This window comes from Grammomys surdaster, unplaced genomic scaffold (assembly GCF_004785775.1).
Source record: "Grammomys surdaster isolate TR1022 unplaced genomic scaffold, NIH_TR_1.0 242, whole genome shotgun sequence".
Classification (NCBI taxonomy): domain Eukaryota; kingdom Metazoa; phylum Chordata; class Mammalia; order Rodentia; family Muridae; genus Grammomys; species Grammomys surdaster.
In genome coordinates, this window is record NW_021604687.1 from 9,534,403 (window position 1) to 9,551,041 (window position 16,639).

General features: G+C 40.4%; 1 protein-coding gene across 2 annotated transcripts in view; it reads right to left on the reverse strand.

Moving 5' to 3' along the window:
• Lmbr1 (limb development membrane protein 1) overlaps window positions 1-16,639 on the reverse strand; it is a 139,623-nt gene that overhangs the window by 17,535 nt on the left and 105,449 nt on the right. For both annotated transcript variants that reach the window (XM_028774682.1, XM_028774683.1), the window contains 5 exons: window positions 10,452-10,532; window positions 5,895-5,971; window positions 5,259-5,336; window positions 1,678-1,751; window positions 1,371-1,461 (listed from right to left, as the gene is read on the reverse strand). In XM_028774682.1, coding sequence (XP_028630515.1) covers window positions 1,371-1,461; window positions 1,678-1,751; window positions 5,259-5,336; window positions 5,895-5,971; window positions 10,452-10,532 — 401 coding nt within the window. The remainder of the gene's footprint in view (window positions 1-1,370; window positions 1,462-1,677; window positions 1,752-5,258; window positions 5,337-5,894; window positions 5,972-10,451; window positions 10,533-16,639) is intronic.

A 16,639-nucleotide genomic window follows, 5' to 3' on the forward strand; every position in this document is an offset into this window, starting at 1 on the left:
CAGCACTCTTGGAGTGCAGTGCAGGGCCCACAGCACTCTTGGAGGGCAGTGCAGGGCCCACAGCACTCTTGGAGGGCAGTGCAGGGCTCACAGCACTCTTGGAGGGCAGTGCAGGGCAGTGCAAGGCAGTGCAGGGCCCTCAGCACTCTTGGAAGGCAGTGCAGGCCAGTGCCCTCGGAGTGCCTGGCAACTTCTTAATAACACTAACCATTAGAGTAGAATTTAAACATAATGAGTCTTTCCTTTTAAAGTTATATTTATGAATTCCACAAAACACAGGGCATAGGTGTAAATATATAGCCAACAGAATACATAAATCATATATATTTTATATTATTCTAATGTGGTAGGTAATGTGAAAGCTTTGCCTATGAAATTAAAAAAAGAATACCTTTGGACTTCTGACTAAATCTTAAAGGCTGATTGCTGTCAAGTTCTCAGATAACATCTACTCTGACCTATATAACCATCAAAAGCATAAATTCTGGGATTTAAGAACACTGGAAACAAAAACATCTAAATCTAGTAATTCATTTGCAATGTATCTTCTAGTTACTCACTCTCCTCCACTAAGAGGCACTGAAAACACCAATTAGTATTTATAGTCAACTCAACTAGATACTGGCTACTCAGCTGACTTTAAGGAACCTGTAGTATGATACATCTCTGTGGATGGATATATAGATATTCCATATTTGGAATATATGTTATAGAGGGGGTTCTTTACACACATACACACACACACACACACACACACTTGTGGGCTGTAAATATAGACTATATAATAAAAATGGGAAAGGTAGCAGCTTTTAGCTATTCCCCTTAGGCAGCCTGTGAGATTATTTTACAAAGATCTATTTATTATGTAATATAACAGCTTATACCTTTATACCTCTGGAGCCAGTTAACACATTGTATAAAGTCAGATTAGCCTCACACCACAGTGTCTCTGAGCAGATTTCTTCCTTCTCACTTTAATTATTCAGAAATTGAAATACTTTGTCTCTACTACTGGTAGCAACTAAGCTCTTCAGATTTCAAAGAAGCGCCTGAAGTCCAGTTAGCACAGTCCAAGTTACTCATTAGCAATATGTTTTCCTTAGGAAGAAAAAAGGTCCTTTCAGGAGACTTCCACAGCTAGTTACCAAGTGCTGTGGTTCTATGCATTTACAAGTGAATGGATGCAGTCCAAATTACACAGAGCACATCCTCTCCCCACTCCCTCAACATTCTGAAAACCTTCCTTTGTGTGTCTGCTACTTACAAATACCTATCGGCCCAGATGAGCTATTCAGGGTGCTTACAAACTAAAACACTTGTTTATCTTGGAAGCAAAAGAAAAGCCGCTGGCATCCAAGACTTTACCTTACCTTTGTCATAGTTGTGTCATCCTTCTTGGGTGTAAAGTTTCCAAAAAATCTGAGGCTATAGAAACCAACAACAGAAGACACCATGAGATAGCTGTGAGAATGAAGGAAAACTCTCCGAGAGAATGCACACTTCCCAAAGTCTAAAGTCCGTAGGAAAAGCAAAGCCAAACAAACAGCCACTTAGGCTTGCAGAGGACTGACCGCCTTGTTCCTCTTTCCAGACAAACGTCTTAGTAAATTACCATTGTCCCAGAAACTAGACAGAGAACTTGTTAACAGACATAACATTCAGCTGAAGAAAGGATACAAAATCAGAATGATTTCAAGTGCAGCTCCCACAAAGCCAAAAGTGGAGAGAGAGGCGCTTCCTATGCCAGGGCCCTGCAGGGAAGACACTCCTCAGAATCCAGTGATGCCATTACACAAGGCAATTGAATTAGGAACATTTAACACCTTAAGATAGCACGAATCCTTCAAAGGCTAACTGACTTCTTCACATACTCAACAGCATGTTATTAATTTTAACAAGTTCAAAAATAACCTGGTTTCCCTCAAATGTACTTTTAAGTTATTTGACAAAATGATATCATTATGATTATTGCTATAAAATTGAACAATCTACTATCTGGGGATTTTTTTTATGTTTTATTTTCCTTTCTTTTTTTTTTCAACTTTTTACTGATTATTTGTGAATTTCATAGTATGCCCCACTATCCCTCTCATCTCCCCAAACCTCCCAGCCCCCGCAAAAAAAAAAAAAAAACTAAAACTAAAATCTCACTATGAAAGCTGAGGCGTGCTACAGCGTGTCACACAGTATACCCTTTTGGCCAAAGAGCTTTTCATGCAAATGCTCATTGCTCATTGCAGTAAGTTATTGGACTGGTTTGAGGCCTCTGGCTTCTGCTACACTGTCAATGCTGGATCCTCACTGGGGCTGCTCTCAGAGAGCTTGCTGTTGTTGCCCTGTGTCGTGGAGGTTCTGAAGCTTTGTTATTGCAGGTCTGGCCGCTTCATGAGTTCCAACAGTTCACAGATGAGGTAGATGTTGGGGTAGGCTAACCCTAGATCTGGACCTGGGTGGTAGCTAAGTTGGTCAGCTTACAGCTCTCCAGCACTCCCCACGCAAGGGTCAGGGCCCACTTTCCTGAGTTCTGCAACTGGTAAGGGGGCAGGGCCAGCTGGCCTACACTCAGGCTCTCATGCCCTGTAGGCCAGCTCTCCCCTGCTGCACAGGCTAGGGGCAGGGCCAGTTCTCACAAGATCATACCCTGGGGGATAGCTCACCTGTGCCCCCACCACCTAGCTAGTTCTACTGAGCTGCCCCCTTGCCAGTTGTAAGGTGCTGCTCTCTGAGGAGGTCTTTTTGTTTTAGTTCTTTTAAAACAGAATAATATATAATCAATATAGAATCAACACATAAAAAATATACTATAAAGCTTGCCAAACTTAAGATATATTTACAAACAAAGCAATGAATATCCAATTCCCTTTTCCCAAATTTTCCTAGATAATTCAGTTACAAAAGTGTGACTGGTAGTACTTTTTAAAAAAAGTAATTTTAACAAAATAGAAAGTAATACGTACTTTTTTATAAATATTATCCTAATCTCGAGACCTACCTTTACTTAGACAAAACAGAACAAATAATGTTCAGATACTGATAACTGACAGCAAACATCAGTCCATTAAAGTAGAAACAATATTTTCAAAGCTTACTGCTAGAGATTAAAGGATAATCTCTAAATACACATCACCATCCCCCAGTTGTCTTAAATTACAACAGCAGAGATAAAGCAAAACATAGTCAGCCTAATAGAATGGAAAACAATCGCTAATATCACACACATTACATATGTAGTCTAATTCGGACATAAAAGAGTAAGAATAACCCACAACAATTCCAGACATGAGTAAAGTGGGACTTGCCAACCTTTGCTACTTAAGAGAACATGGACGATACCCAAGGGCAAGTGGTCAGGTTTTAAATTTAATTTAATTCAATTCAATCCCAAATTAGCACCTTTTTATGGGGCTGAGCCTCCTTCTCCCTATAGGCAGGACCCAGGAGCAGTGGAGCGTAGGGTTCAAGAGCAGTGCACCACACCATCTTGGTCTAGCACATCCCTCACTCTTCTCAACAAATGGAAGCTAAGCTTTCATACTTTTTATATTAAATAATTTCATCCACTTTTCTCTCATTAGTCTGTCTTTTGCTACTAGGGCCTCTATCATGAACCTGAGCTAGGTAAGAAAAGATCCTACTTTCCTCCCCTACAAAGGGATACTGGCAAGACAGAAAAACGTGTTCTGGAATATTCACTGTCTCAAAAGCAATGACAGGAGGATTAAGAGGCGCTCACACATTTCCACAAGCATGCAGGGAGCCTGGAAGCACAAGTCACCGGACTGTGCAGTAAGGGGATGGCACAGAGTGCACCCTGCTCTTCTGCTACATTACAGTGGAGGGAGAGGCAGCACCAGTCACAGGAGCAGCTTCCTGATCTGGGACTACAATAAAGGAAAAAGGCAAAGCCAGTACTACAGAGGAGCAGCATCCTGTGTACGAGGCCTCCAGTGAGAGCTGAGGGCACGAGGGTGAGTAAGGTGGAGGAGCTCTCACACATGCTGCTGCTTATGAACGTCACAAAAATGGCTGAAGAAATTCAAAGCAGGGTTTCTTCGTCTCAGGTGGATGGAAAGGAATTAAGACAGAGACTGACAACATCTGCCTTAGAGAGAAACATGACAGAGTAAGTCAGGAGGGTTTTAATGTCACCACTGTGAGGATTGGAAAGCTGCTGACTTAGGAAAACAAAATGAATTTCAAAATGTAAAGCAAATACCCACTTTACATATTCAAAGGCAGCGAGGTTTGGTGGCCCACATCTGGTACTCAGGAGGCAGGAGCAGGAGGGTAAGAAGTGCAAGGTCATTTGGGCTCCATAAGGAGTCTGAGGCCAGGCTGAGTGACATGTAATCCTGTCCCAAAACATGTGTTTACACCTGCACATGAGTGTGTACACGTATGTGTGTGTGTGCCTGTGCACCAACAGCAGATGAGGGATGTTTTCCAAACTTTATGGGTACCTAGAAAAGTGTTGCAAGGTAAATATGGTGGCACAAAACTCAGCACTTAGGAGGCAAGAACACTGCAAAAGACAAAAGGCTGTATGTCAAGAGTAAGTATGTAATGATAAGCATCTTCCTAACATATAGTTAAAATAGGGTAACTGCCAGACTCTAATAAAATCATCAACTTTTTTTGTTTGGGATTGTCTTTGAGACGGTCTTAACATGTAGCCCAGGCTGGTCTTGAACTCAAACTCACAACATTCAGTCCCTTAGGTGCCAGAATTGTATGCATATGCCACCATGACCAGCAGAATCACCAATCTCTAAAGCAGATAAAAGTTAACTCATGAAGACGTTTATCTGAACTCTCCTTTAACAGCCGCAGTTTAAGTCAGATGTGTGATACTTCTGACATACAAGTCCCTCTACTTTTCCAACATACTTTGTCAAGTCTAGCTCAATCAGTATTTTAGAACATGCATTTTCTTTAAAGAATTACAAATAAAAATTTCAGTAAAAATCAACATCAAGTCTGACACAGAAGTCTATAAATAACTCAGATACTTGAAAGAAATGCCCTAGAGACAAAAGCACACACACACACACACACACATATATATATATATATATCATACATACATACATTATATATATTATGTATATATTCTTATGAACGAACATGTTTGTAAAAGCTTTTTATTCAGAGAAGTTCATAGGGCTTGAACTGCTTACATCCAGAAAGATGTTTCCATGAGCTTATACAAAATATTCAGACACACACCGAGAAAGACTTTTGAATGCATTTAACTTTACCCTTGTTCCCTTTGGCATTGCAGACTCATCAACCAGCAGGCAAAGAATGTTGCACGCCACCAGGAGAACTGAAATGGACTGCAACAGAAAGGGTACTGTCAGGTCTCAATTTCAAACACGACTTTTGACAATACACACAACGTGTCTTTCAGAATGGGGGATGGTCCTATAATGAGTGTATACTCTATACAGTATATATAAGAACTCCCAAGACAAATTGACAAATTCCAAACATTCTACAAATTATAATTTCAAGGCTCATGATAGAAGATAACAATGTGAATGTGTTTACTTTGTAGACGTCTCAGTGAGAGACCTATAGCTTCACATACCCTACTAGGGTGAGCTTTACCATAGCTCATCATAGAAAGGAATGCACTCCTGAAGATTTTGGAGCAGCAGCCTTGCTTTGTGTTTTCCTAATTCTACTCAAGCAAAGCTTGAAGTTCCTGCTGTATGAGGACGACTTATGACAACTTGTCATTCATTTCCATTTTTGCTCTGCTGAATTTTTACAAATTGAGATACAGATGGATTTTGATTCTGTTAACAGAAACACAATTCCCTGGGAACAGCTTGGCTAAGGGAAACACAAAAGACAATACACTGTACTCAAGCTTGCAAACAGCTTCTTACTGTTTCAATGAGAAGTAGAACCATAACAGCAGGATACACCAAATTTCTCTCCCATACTGAAGCCTTTTTTCGCCTCTCTATTAGAAAGAAAACAAAATAAAATAAAAATTTCAGCAATTTCCAAAAATTTTTCCAGGTTCATATTTTCATATGCCAGTGTATATTTCAACCAGCAAACATTATTTTTTGCTTTCTGAAAAAAAATGTAAACTGTAAGATAAACTTTTTAATTATCTTCTACAAACTATAAAAATCCATTTAAAATCAGCTTACAACATTAAAAGCTCAATCCCATGAGGCTTAAATTTCAGCTCGGTAAAGACAATTTTGCTTTTAAAGAAATATATCATTAATAAATAGTTCACTTTTAGGATAAGAATATGGACATTTGATATACATGTATATACTGATATAGGAAGATATTTGAGTGGATAAAGGAGTGCGAATAATAATTCCTTCTAGTTTCAGGTCCCAAGGCTTAACGAACACTTTGTTTTCCAAAGACTATAAAGGAATTTAACTTCTAGCTGAAACAAACTACTTTGTACCACACTCTCCCTGTGCCATGAACACCAGGGAAGAAAATTTAAACTTCAAAACAGTCTCCAGATACATTAAAACAACGTGACAAGGAAAGGCTGGCATTGTGTAACGTGATGGAGGCGGTTCCCTCCTGTGAGCATCCTTTCCCAGCAATGCATTTTTCAGAATGGAGTTGGCAAAGGTTCAACAATCTGAGAAATCGAGTAGAAGTCAGGAGACAATTGCAAGGACATGGAGTGACTCAGCAGTAAGAGGACCTAGATTTGGTTGCTAGCACCCACACTGTGTGTCTCACAACTACCTGTAACTCCAGTTCCCGGGGTTCTGAGGGCATCTGCACACATGTGACACACATATAGTCAAGGAGATATGCACATACACACACACACACACACACACACACAGAGGATGTTTTCCCTTTATTTTTGTAAAAGAAGCAAAAGCAGTAATGCTGAGGAAAAACTCTCAGGAAACCCAACAGACGCAAGGAGATAAACCATGGAGCCGGGAGCTACCAAAGTAGCTAGAAATTGAGAGGGCAACATCTCAGAAATAAGAAACAGATAAAGAAGTAGGCCTGCTATGTTAATTCCTCCCTCAAGACCTCAGTAATAGAAAAGCTGTGAGAAGGAAATGGAGATGGAGCTGAGAGGCTTGGAGCTCAGAAGTGCTGCCAGCCCCAACCAAGAGGTCACTAGGAAGCAGTCAAAGCACCCAGGCTTTCCAGCAGGACCAATGAAAAGCAATACCCTAGGAAGACAGACAGACAGGCAGGCAGGCAGGCAGGCAGAGCCACTCTAAGAGCCTACCCAAAAGAAGAAAATGTCCTAAAGTTTCTACAGTTTTGTGTAAGAAATATCTAGAAGTCAAATATTACTAGGAAGCAAAGAGGAAAGAGAACAACAGAAACAGACCCTCATTTGGTGCCCACACAGACGTAAGAGAAAGAGGCCTTGACTGATAGTCAACTAAATAAGCGACAAAACAACAGACTGACAAAGAAATCTGAACCAATGAAAACAGCCAGATGAAATCCCAGAGCTGAAAGATACTGTAACTAAAATAAAGAATTCAACAAAAAGTTTAACAGTTACGGCAGAGCTGGGAGATATTAAAGTGGGAGACAAACTAGAAGACAGGAGGATAGAACACAGAAAGGTGAAAGAAGAATGGGGAAAGTCTAGTGTGTGTTTAACTAGAATCTAAAGAAATAAAAGAAAATGGGACAGATAAAAATTGATAAGATAATGACCAATAATTTTTCAAATAACGAAATTATCAAGCCACAGCCACAAAAGAAAAGAGAAAAAGACAGGTAAGCAGGCTTGTGCATGCACACAACCATGTACACACACACACACACACACATACACACACACACACACACACACACACACACACACAGAGTGCTCAGTACCCTGAACTTCTGGTCATGGGAAATAGAATGGCCTCTGGGAACAGAGAACAATACGAACTAAATGACCCAGCTCACCATCTTGAGAGTTTCCACAACATGATGCTAAGAGAAGGAACGAAGAAAAAGTTCAGTTCATTCCTACCCTGAAAACATGAAATGTGAGTTTGAGAAAACCAACTAGTAAGTCTTCAGAGACGAGATTTCAGGACAAAGAAAGAACACAAAAGTCTGCCAAGGGTCACCTCAGATATTCAACTCAAACATGAAATAATCCATGGCTAAAGACAAGCATGAAGGAATAGTTCCCCACAGTTGCATGAGCCACTGCACACAGTGGTGCAGGTGCCCTGGAGTACCAGTGCTCCAAGCCAATCTACTGAGATTCTAGGTAACTGAACCAGTTATTAGCATTCCAAACCAAATCTTCTTCCTCCCAAGTTTGAAAAAAAAAAATCAGAATCCCCAAATGCCTATTTTTCGCATCAAAAATTGCCAAGCATAGAAAAAAGCACACAATAAAAACAATGCTATAAAACAAAACCGATCATTTGAAATGTATCAGAAGCTAACAAAGATGTCAGAATTCACGGGCAAAGGTATTAGAAGTGCTTTGTTAGGGTTTGTATTACTGTGATATACAACACCATGACCAAAAGTCACCTGGGGAGATAGGGATTTATTTCAGCTTACACTTGTAGTCCCTTGTCATAGAGAGAAGTCACGACAGTAGCTCAAGACAGGAGTGTGGAGGCCGGAACTGAGGCAGAGACCACCGAGGAATGCTGCTCACTAGCCTGCTCCTCATGGCATGTTCTGCCTGATTCTTTACACAACTCAGGACCATCTCCACAAGGGCAAAATGGGCTGGCCCTCCACATCAATTATTAATCAAAAAAGGCCCAATTTAGTGGGAGCATTTTTTCAATTGAGGTTCTCTTTTTCCAAATGACTCTAGTTCAACAGTTCCCCCACCTGTGATTGACCACTTTAGGATTGAGTGACCCTTTCACTGGGGTCTACTAAAACCACTGGAAAACATGGCTGTTTACATCATGATTCATAATAGTAACAACATCAGCTATGAAGTGCCAACAAAAATAATTTTATGGTCGGGGAGTTATTACAACATGAGGAACTATTCAAGTTGAGAATCACTGCCCTAGCTTGTGTCACACTAACACTAGGCAGCCAGCACAGCTCTCAGAGGGTGTAGAAATGGCTTGGTTGGTAAAATACCTGCTGTGCAAACATGAAAGCAAGAGTTTGATCACCAGAATCCACATGAGAAAGCCTGATATAAGGGCACATGCATGGAATCCCAGGGCTTGGAAGGTAGACACAAAAACATCTCTGGGGGCCGCTGGCTAAGCATTGTATACAAATCAGTGAGCTACAAATTCAATGAAACAAAAAAAAAAAAATCTCAGAAAACAAAGTGGAAAGCAATCAAAGAAGAAACCTGCCATTAACCTCTGGTTACACGCATGTGAGCACACACACAAATACACATATACTCAGAGTGCTCTCATAACTATATTACTTTCCCCCCCCACACACACACAGAAGTAAACAAATTTAACAATGTCAATTAGCAGCATGATAATAGGCACAAGCAAAACCAAAAACCCAGTCTCTGAGACCAAAATACAGCAGTTGGTGTAAGAAACAGATCAAACCTACAGAAAAAAAAAGAAAAAAAAATAAAAGGCTGAGACGAGTGAAACATAACAAAAATCCAAAGCCAAACACAAAGATAAAGGAGTGTAAAACAGAGTCAGCCTGGAGCTACAGGCAATCTGCAAATAACTGAAACCCTGAAAAGGGTAACACAAGTAGAAGATAAAAATATTTGAAGAAATTAACAGCAAAATCTCTCCAAGATATATGAAACGTATAACTAAAGACCAAGAAAACGGCATGTCATAATCAGTGGTTAAAAAAAAAACCTTAAACGCACATTTTTAAAAATCACTTGACAGAGGAGTCGTTTATATATTATTTCTCAAAAACAATGCAAGTGGGGCTAATAAGCCAACTCAGTGTGACTAAGAGTACCTGCCACCATCCTGACAACTTGTGTCCAGTCCTGGAAGTCCGCATGATGTAAGGAAAGAACCCTTCCCTGCAAATTGTTCTCTGACTTCCACATCCACTATGTACATGGCATGTCTTCACCCACACAGAGGAAAAATCTACTCAAGTGGAGCCAAAACCACATCATCTTTGAATATTAATATATTTGAAAAGTAACTTCAGGGGCTGGAGGGATGGCTCAGTGGCTTAGAGCATTTGCTCCTCCTGCAGAAGACCCAGGCTCATTCCCTGCATCCCACAAGGTGGTTCACAACCATTAGTAACTCCAGTTCTAGGGAATACACAGACATTCGGGAAAAATATTCATACACATAAAAAAAAATAAGGCTCAAAAGTAATTTCAGAAAATATATACTTACCCTCTCCCAAAAGAAAAACCAGTCAGACTCTGAACACGGCAAGTTATTAACACAAAGTTTAAATTTTCAACGATTTTAAGACTATTTTACAATCTTAATAACTAACTAAAATCAACAAATAAACCAAGAAAAAAAGTACAATACCTAATTTTGTCTTAAGGGTCTTTACATTCTCAAGTTCTTGCTCCAATTCCATTACGTTGTATTCAACTGATGAAGACAGCCCTGTTAAAGCAAAAGCAGTCTTAAGTGTAGCAGTGGGAACCTTGGAGACCAGGCAGAGCAGTTACAATACAAAACACGTGGTGCTCACTGAGAGCCAGGAGGAACAGACGCTGTAGTGAATCATGTAGAAACTAACTATTTAGAGCAGCGGTTTTCAACCTGTAGGTCACAACCCCACTGGGGGTTAGATGACTCTTTCACAGGGGATATGTATCAGGTTATCTTGTATATCAGATATTCACATTGTGATTCATGACAATAGTTAAATTACAGTCATGAGGTGGTTGGTGTCACCACAACAAGAGGAAGTGTATCAAAGGGTCACAGCATTAGGAAGGTTGAAGACCACTGCTCAAGAGGATCCATGCTCTTGATGACTGAAGATCGTGTTTTTTAGGAAATGTCTTCCCTTACTCTCTATTGCTTCTTTTTCATGTGCTCACCATACCAAGTAGAAGGAATCAAGACCTTCTGCTCTCCAGTTTGCTTCCCTACGATGACAATTATCACCAGTGTGGCTGGTGCTTCTACAGCTGTCCTCACATTCATACTTGACTTCTGTCTCACATATGGGTTTTCTCTCTCATGCAAATTCTTATACGACTATCAAGCCAGACATATTAGTTGACTGTTTGCTGCTGCCTGTCAGTAACTATTTCCTAACAGCTGAGTGTGCAAGCCACAGTCTGGATTAAAACAGCCTAACTCAGTATTACTATTCCATTTGTCAATATTCTAGTGAACATTAGCATATCCAATTCACTTGCTTCTACGATTTCTGTAAAATACATTGCCAAACTTTAGAATAGTGGGCCATTACAGGTTTAGGAACTTTTTAAAGTTTACATTCTCCAAATGTTTTTATGTACCATGATAATTCAAGTTATTGCAAGTCTGACTACTATCAATAGCTTTTGAAAAGTCCTGTTTACATATCATCGTTAGCACTGGGTGTGACCAACTGTTGAATTTTTGCCAAAGTGATGGGCTACTTAAATGTACATTTTCTTAAATGCAACAGATCACATCTCCTGTTTCTCGTGTGGATTTCCTTCAGTCCTGCTTTCTGCTTGCTTCTGCAACGGTCTATGTGCAACATCTTCCTCTTCTTTCTGCTTGATCGCTTCAATTCTGAAACAGGTGAATTGAAACCCCCAGACACAAGCATGCCAGGTTAGGATTCCTTCATTGTTAAGGGATGGGTTTCATTATGGATGTGTATTTGGCTGCTGAGTGTCCCCCTTATTAAATCTCTAAGACTGATAGTTACAAGTAATATACAACATACATTTTATCATTTCATAATGACCATTTTCTTAAATTATGTTTTGAGAACGTTTACATTTTCATTCCTTTTTGGGTTTTACTTGTCACAAATGTGCATGTGTTTCACTGAAATCATCACCTAGCTAAATCTTATTTCAAGTTTCATCTCTATCAGTTAAGAAGTCATTGGTGACAGCAAGTGAACCTGACTCCCTAGTTTATAAAGTAAGCAATTCACAGAACAGGCTAACAGAAAACTCTCCAGTAAAGGTTAGTCCTGGATCCATGCGTATACAAGCAAAACTAAGTGGACTCAGTAGGTCATATATGCATTTGTACATATGAGTGTATTTACATGTAATAATAATAATTACAGAGATCATGAATTTGGCAGGATGGAACAGTTAGAGAGGAGATAGAAAGGGCCAGTGATGCAGATGCAATGATCATGTCTAAAATTCTCAAAAGAAATAAATAAAACAATGAATAAAAGCAGCACATATACAAGCAAGTGGAAAATCACAGGCAGCTGGAAGCCTCAGTGTCAGGAACTCTATCCCAGCAGTATGAAGATCAGAGAGAGCCCTGAATGAATGAAGTCCTGAGTGTGTGCTTTTGATATGGTCAGGGCCATGTGAAGAACTGCAAAGCCTCAGACCCATGGGCAAATGAATGGCAAGGCCTTCTTTCCTGGTCCAAGTGCAACTGTTGTTTACGAGTGCACAAAATGTCCACCTTAGCTTTCTTCCCAGGATTCTGTATGGCCTGAAGACTGCTCATCTACAGAGACTGCTCCTACTCAGATTAACTAAGCCTACCTCTTTGTTCGGCTATCCGCAATAACCTTGTCTCCCTATCCAATGCATTATACTTTCTGTGCTTTGGTTTTCCCATCAGAGAGCCCAATCCAACTGAATCCAGCTTCTTTCTGGGTCTGTCTTTTCTTCACTGAGACTTAGAAATAATAGGTGAGAATGACAAGAAAAGTAAGCCAGAAGAGGTAAGAATGTTAGAGACCCCTTCAGTAAGGTCTGTCTCTGGAGCCAGCACAGCAGGAAGAGGTCAACCCAATCGTCAGGGCCTTAAGTCACTAGACTCAGAATGAAAGCATGGGAATGCTCCCTACTTCTTCTAGGAAAGGAAAGATGCAGAGCTTTGGCTTTATCAGAGAAAAGACAAAGAGGGCCTGCCACAAGATGACGTGCTAAGTAGCCCACCCTCATTCATTTGTCTTTACAGCCAGTTTATCCTAATTACATTCAGTAAAATATAGTATCAGCATTCAGAATAACTCAGAACATCAACTTTCCACACTATTTGTCTTGGTCTTCAGTGACTTTTAAGTCTTACCCTTAGCAAAATAAAGTGTGCACAAAGCCGAGTGCCCTAACCCTTGGACTTGTTTCAATGCCTGCTTCTCCCTGATACTACCTCATCATGAGGTGCTTTACAGATAACTCACACCTCAAGGTATCCACGAAGCAGAGAGTGGAGAAGGACCTGCCTCCAGCTTCTGGATGCTAAGATGCACCTTCCAATGTAGTGGTTCTTAACCTGTGGTCATCTAACACCATCGGAAAACATATTTATATTACAATTCATAAAAGTAGCAAAATTACAGTTATGAAGTAACAATGGAAATAATTTTATGGTTGGGGAGTCACTCCAACATGAGGAACACATTAGGAAGGTTGAGACCCACTGTGCAAAATAGCACCACAAGCTGGAGATAAGCCTTTAAGCCTACAGCTGCAGCACTGCTTTTACGAAGTCTGTAGCAACTCTCTGTTTTATCCTAGGAATGTCTGCCACTGTAAACTGTTCTCAGTGTTCTTGCTGTGAATACATGTCTGTGCAGTGACATATCCACTGGGCACAGGTGAGCATTTTCGATCCCCAAATTCACATTTCAGATCAGAACAATTTCTTGATCCTTTTTTTTCCCCACCATATTCTCTCTTGTAATCCTGTGTGGAAGAGGTGTTAGCTAGAGGCTCGCTCTACTGGTCTGAAACATTATCTCTTACACTTTACTTATTGTCATTCTGGTTTATTTTCTTATTTCTAAGCTTCAAGAATTCTTTCTGTTAACTGGATGTCCCAGATGGTGGAGCCTTGGTCTTTCTCATGAAAGTCGCCTTTTTGTCCATACAGGGCACGAGGGGTTCATCTTTAGCCATTCTTCCACGCACCCCACAACTACATGCCTACATCTGCTCGTGTTCACACAAGAGGCTTTCTTCAGTCGCCAGAGTTTTGATTGTGTTCTTGTGTCTTAAGAATGAAGCCATGAGGAATAAATGCCACTTTGAGCTTCAGGCTTCTGGAGGATCTTGACAAGATGTGCCTCACTCCTAACAAGACAGTGACTCCCTACTTCGAGAGCTGCAGAGCTTTCCTCTTAGGCTGGGCACGTTCCTGAGGAAAACCTTCCTGACTTCCTTCTCAAATTCAAGTTCAGCTATGCAAATGAAGAATGACAGAATCTACGTATTTTGTCTGCAAGCGCTCCTGCCCTACCAGGCCAGAGACACTCTGTTTTACACAAAGTAATTTTTACTCTTCTTCTAAGATGGACAAGAGGGAAGTGTCTGGTACCTTGGATGGAAGCAAATAATATAGTGATTAAGTCACTTCATGACAGCTTTTTAACAAGCCCTCAATTTCTTAGTTCGTGCTACCTATCTGGTAGTGACCCTTGTGACTTTGGGGATTCTGAAGTATAAAGCAAGTATAGATGACTTAGGATTAGACTCCTTTTGTTCTATTAAACTGGCTAATGCCAACATTTTCTTGTCTGCTAAATTCTAAATTATTATTGTGGTCTTCCCCTGAAATTTTCTGACCTTCTAGGTTTATGATTCTCCCTGTTCTCACCCATGGGAAGGCATGGACCTATCAGGATGCTTTCCTCTAAGTCACAAGACTCAAAGTAGCTTAAAAAATAAGGAAATAGTTTCACATAACTGAAAGTTAGGAGACAAAGCCAGAGTAAGCGTCCATGTGGTTTTCCTGCAGCTCAACAGTGACATCAAGGGACTAAACTGTGTCTCCCACACACTAGATTGATGTGTAAGGATGGAGGCTTTCCCTCTACACAGGGCAAATGTGTGGACTATTTATTTGCCTTGATTTCTTCTTTTCCTTCGTTCCTCAGCTACACGGCATTTTGATAAACCTTTCCCCGATTCACTGGGTATTCCAGTGCTTACCTTCTCACTTGTACTACTCCTACTAAGGAAGAGTTTCACTGTAGTAATCGGTATAAACAACCTTAACCTACAGCCTGCTCTTCTGTACAGCATTCTGTGTCGTGGTGAGACTTACAACCACATGACCTAACCATTTCCTCACTGCTCCTCACCCCTTCCTCCAAATCTTCATCTTGCTAAAATATTATTTGAAGACCAATGCTGCATTCTTCCTCCCGTGTGATACTAAGACGAGTGTCTGGTGTCAATGCAGGTGTTAGTGCAGATGTAAAAGGAATACACCAAGATTGGCTTGGTTTTTTTTTTTTTTTTTTGGCCCTAATCATTAAGTAATATCTTAGGGAGTGTGTGTGTGTAACTTTACAACTGCAAGCTGCAGATGATAAGTCTGACACTGAACTCTTTCTTAAAAATAATTTTTCATACAATATATTCTGATCACAATTTCTTCTGCCCCAGATCCTTCCCACTTCCCTTACCTTCCCAATTCTACACTTTCTTTCCTTTCTTTTTGTCTCTCTTCAGAAAACAGGCAAACAAAAAAACCAAAATTTTTTTAAAAGAACACAAGAAACATACACACAAACAAAAGCCATAAAGGTGAAGAAAATAGAAACCATAATATATATAGAAGAGAACAGTAACTATGTTCAAACAGAGCAATATTCTTTGCAGCCAAAAAGTCTGAAAAGAATACCATTGAGTTCTTTTTTATTTTTTTATTTTGCTAGCCATCTACTTCAGTATATGGAGCCTGCCCTTAAGTGTGGTTAATATACTCAGTGAGACTCCATTGGAGAAAACCAGTTTTTCTTTGCAAGTGGTTTGCAAATTGAAGATAGCTTCTTTTTTTTTTTTTAAGATAGCTTCTTGATCAGATCATGTCTACGTTTTTCCTCTCGGTTCTGGGATTCCCACCCCCCACACCCCGGGCTTGAACCCGTGCAGATCCTGTGCATGTCTCTAGTTTGTATGTGCATCAGCTCTGTTACGTCTGGAAGACACTGTTTCCTTGGAGTCATCCATCTCTTCTGGCTCTAACAAGCTTTCCATCTCTACTTCTGCATAGTTCCCTGAGCCCTGAAGGGAAGGGATTGACAAAGACCTCCCATTTGGAACTCAGTATTCTGAAATCTATCACTTTTAATCAGTCTTGTTCAGTTGTGGGTTTCTGTAGTAGTACCCACCTAAATTTTGATGATGGCTGAGAAATGGTGTACTGCATTGTGGGTGGGTTTGTGTGGGTGGGTGCGTGTGTGTGCGTTTGTGCATGTGTGTGTGTGTGTGCGTGTGTGCGTGTGTGTGCATCATTTTACTGCTATGTTCCTTTAGCAGGACAATAGTATTTTATTTTCCCTAGACCCATGACCTATCTAGTTTCAGGTTATTGGCTACCCAAGCAGTGTCATGCATAGGCCCCAACTCCTGGAGTGGGCTTTACATCCAATCAGAGTAGCTGGTTACTCCTACAGTGTTTGTGCCACTGTTACACCAGCATATCATGCAGACAGGTCACTGCTGCAGATCAGAAGTTTACAGCTGAGCTGGCAGTTACCTTTCTTCTATGGTAGCATACAGAGTACTTCCAGTACCATGTATACTAGTCAGGAGGGGTGAACTCTAGTTAGG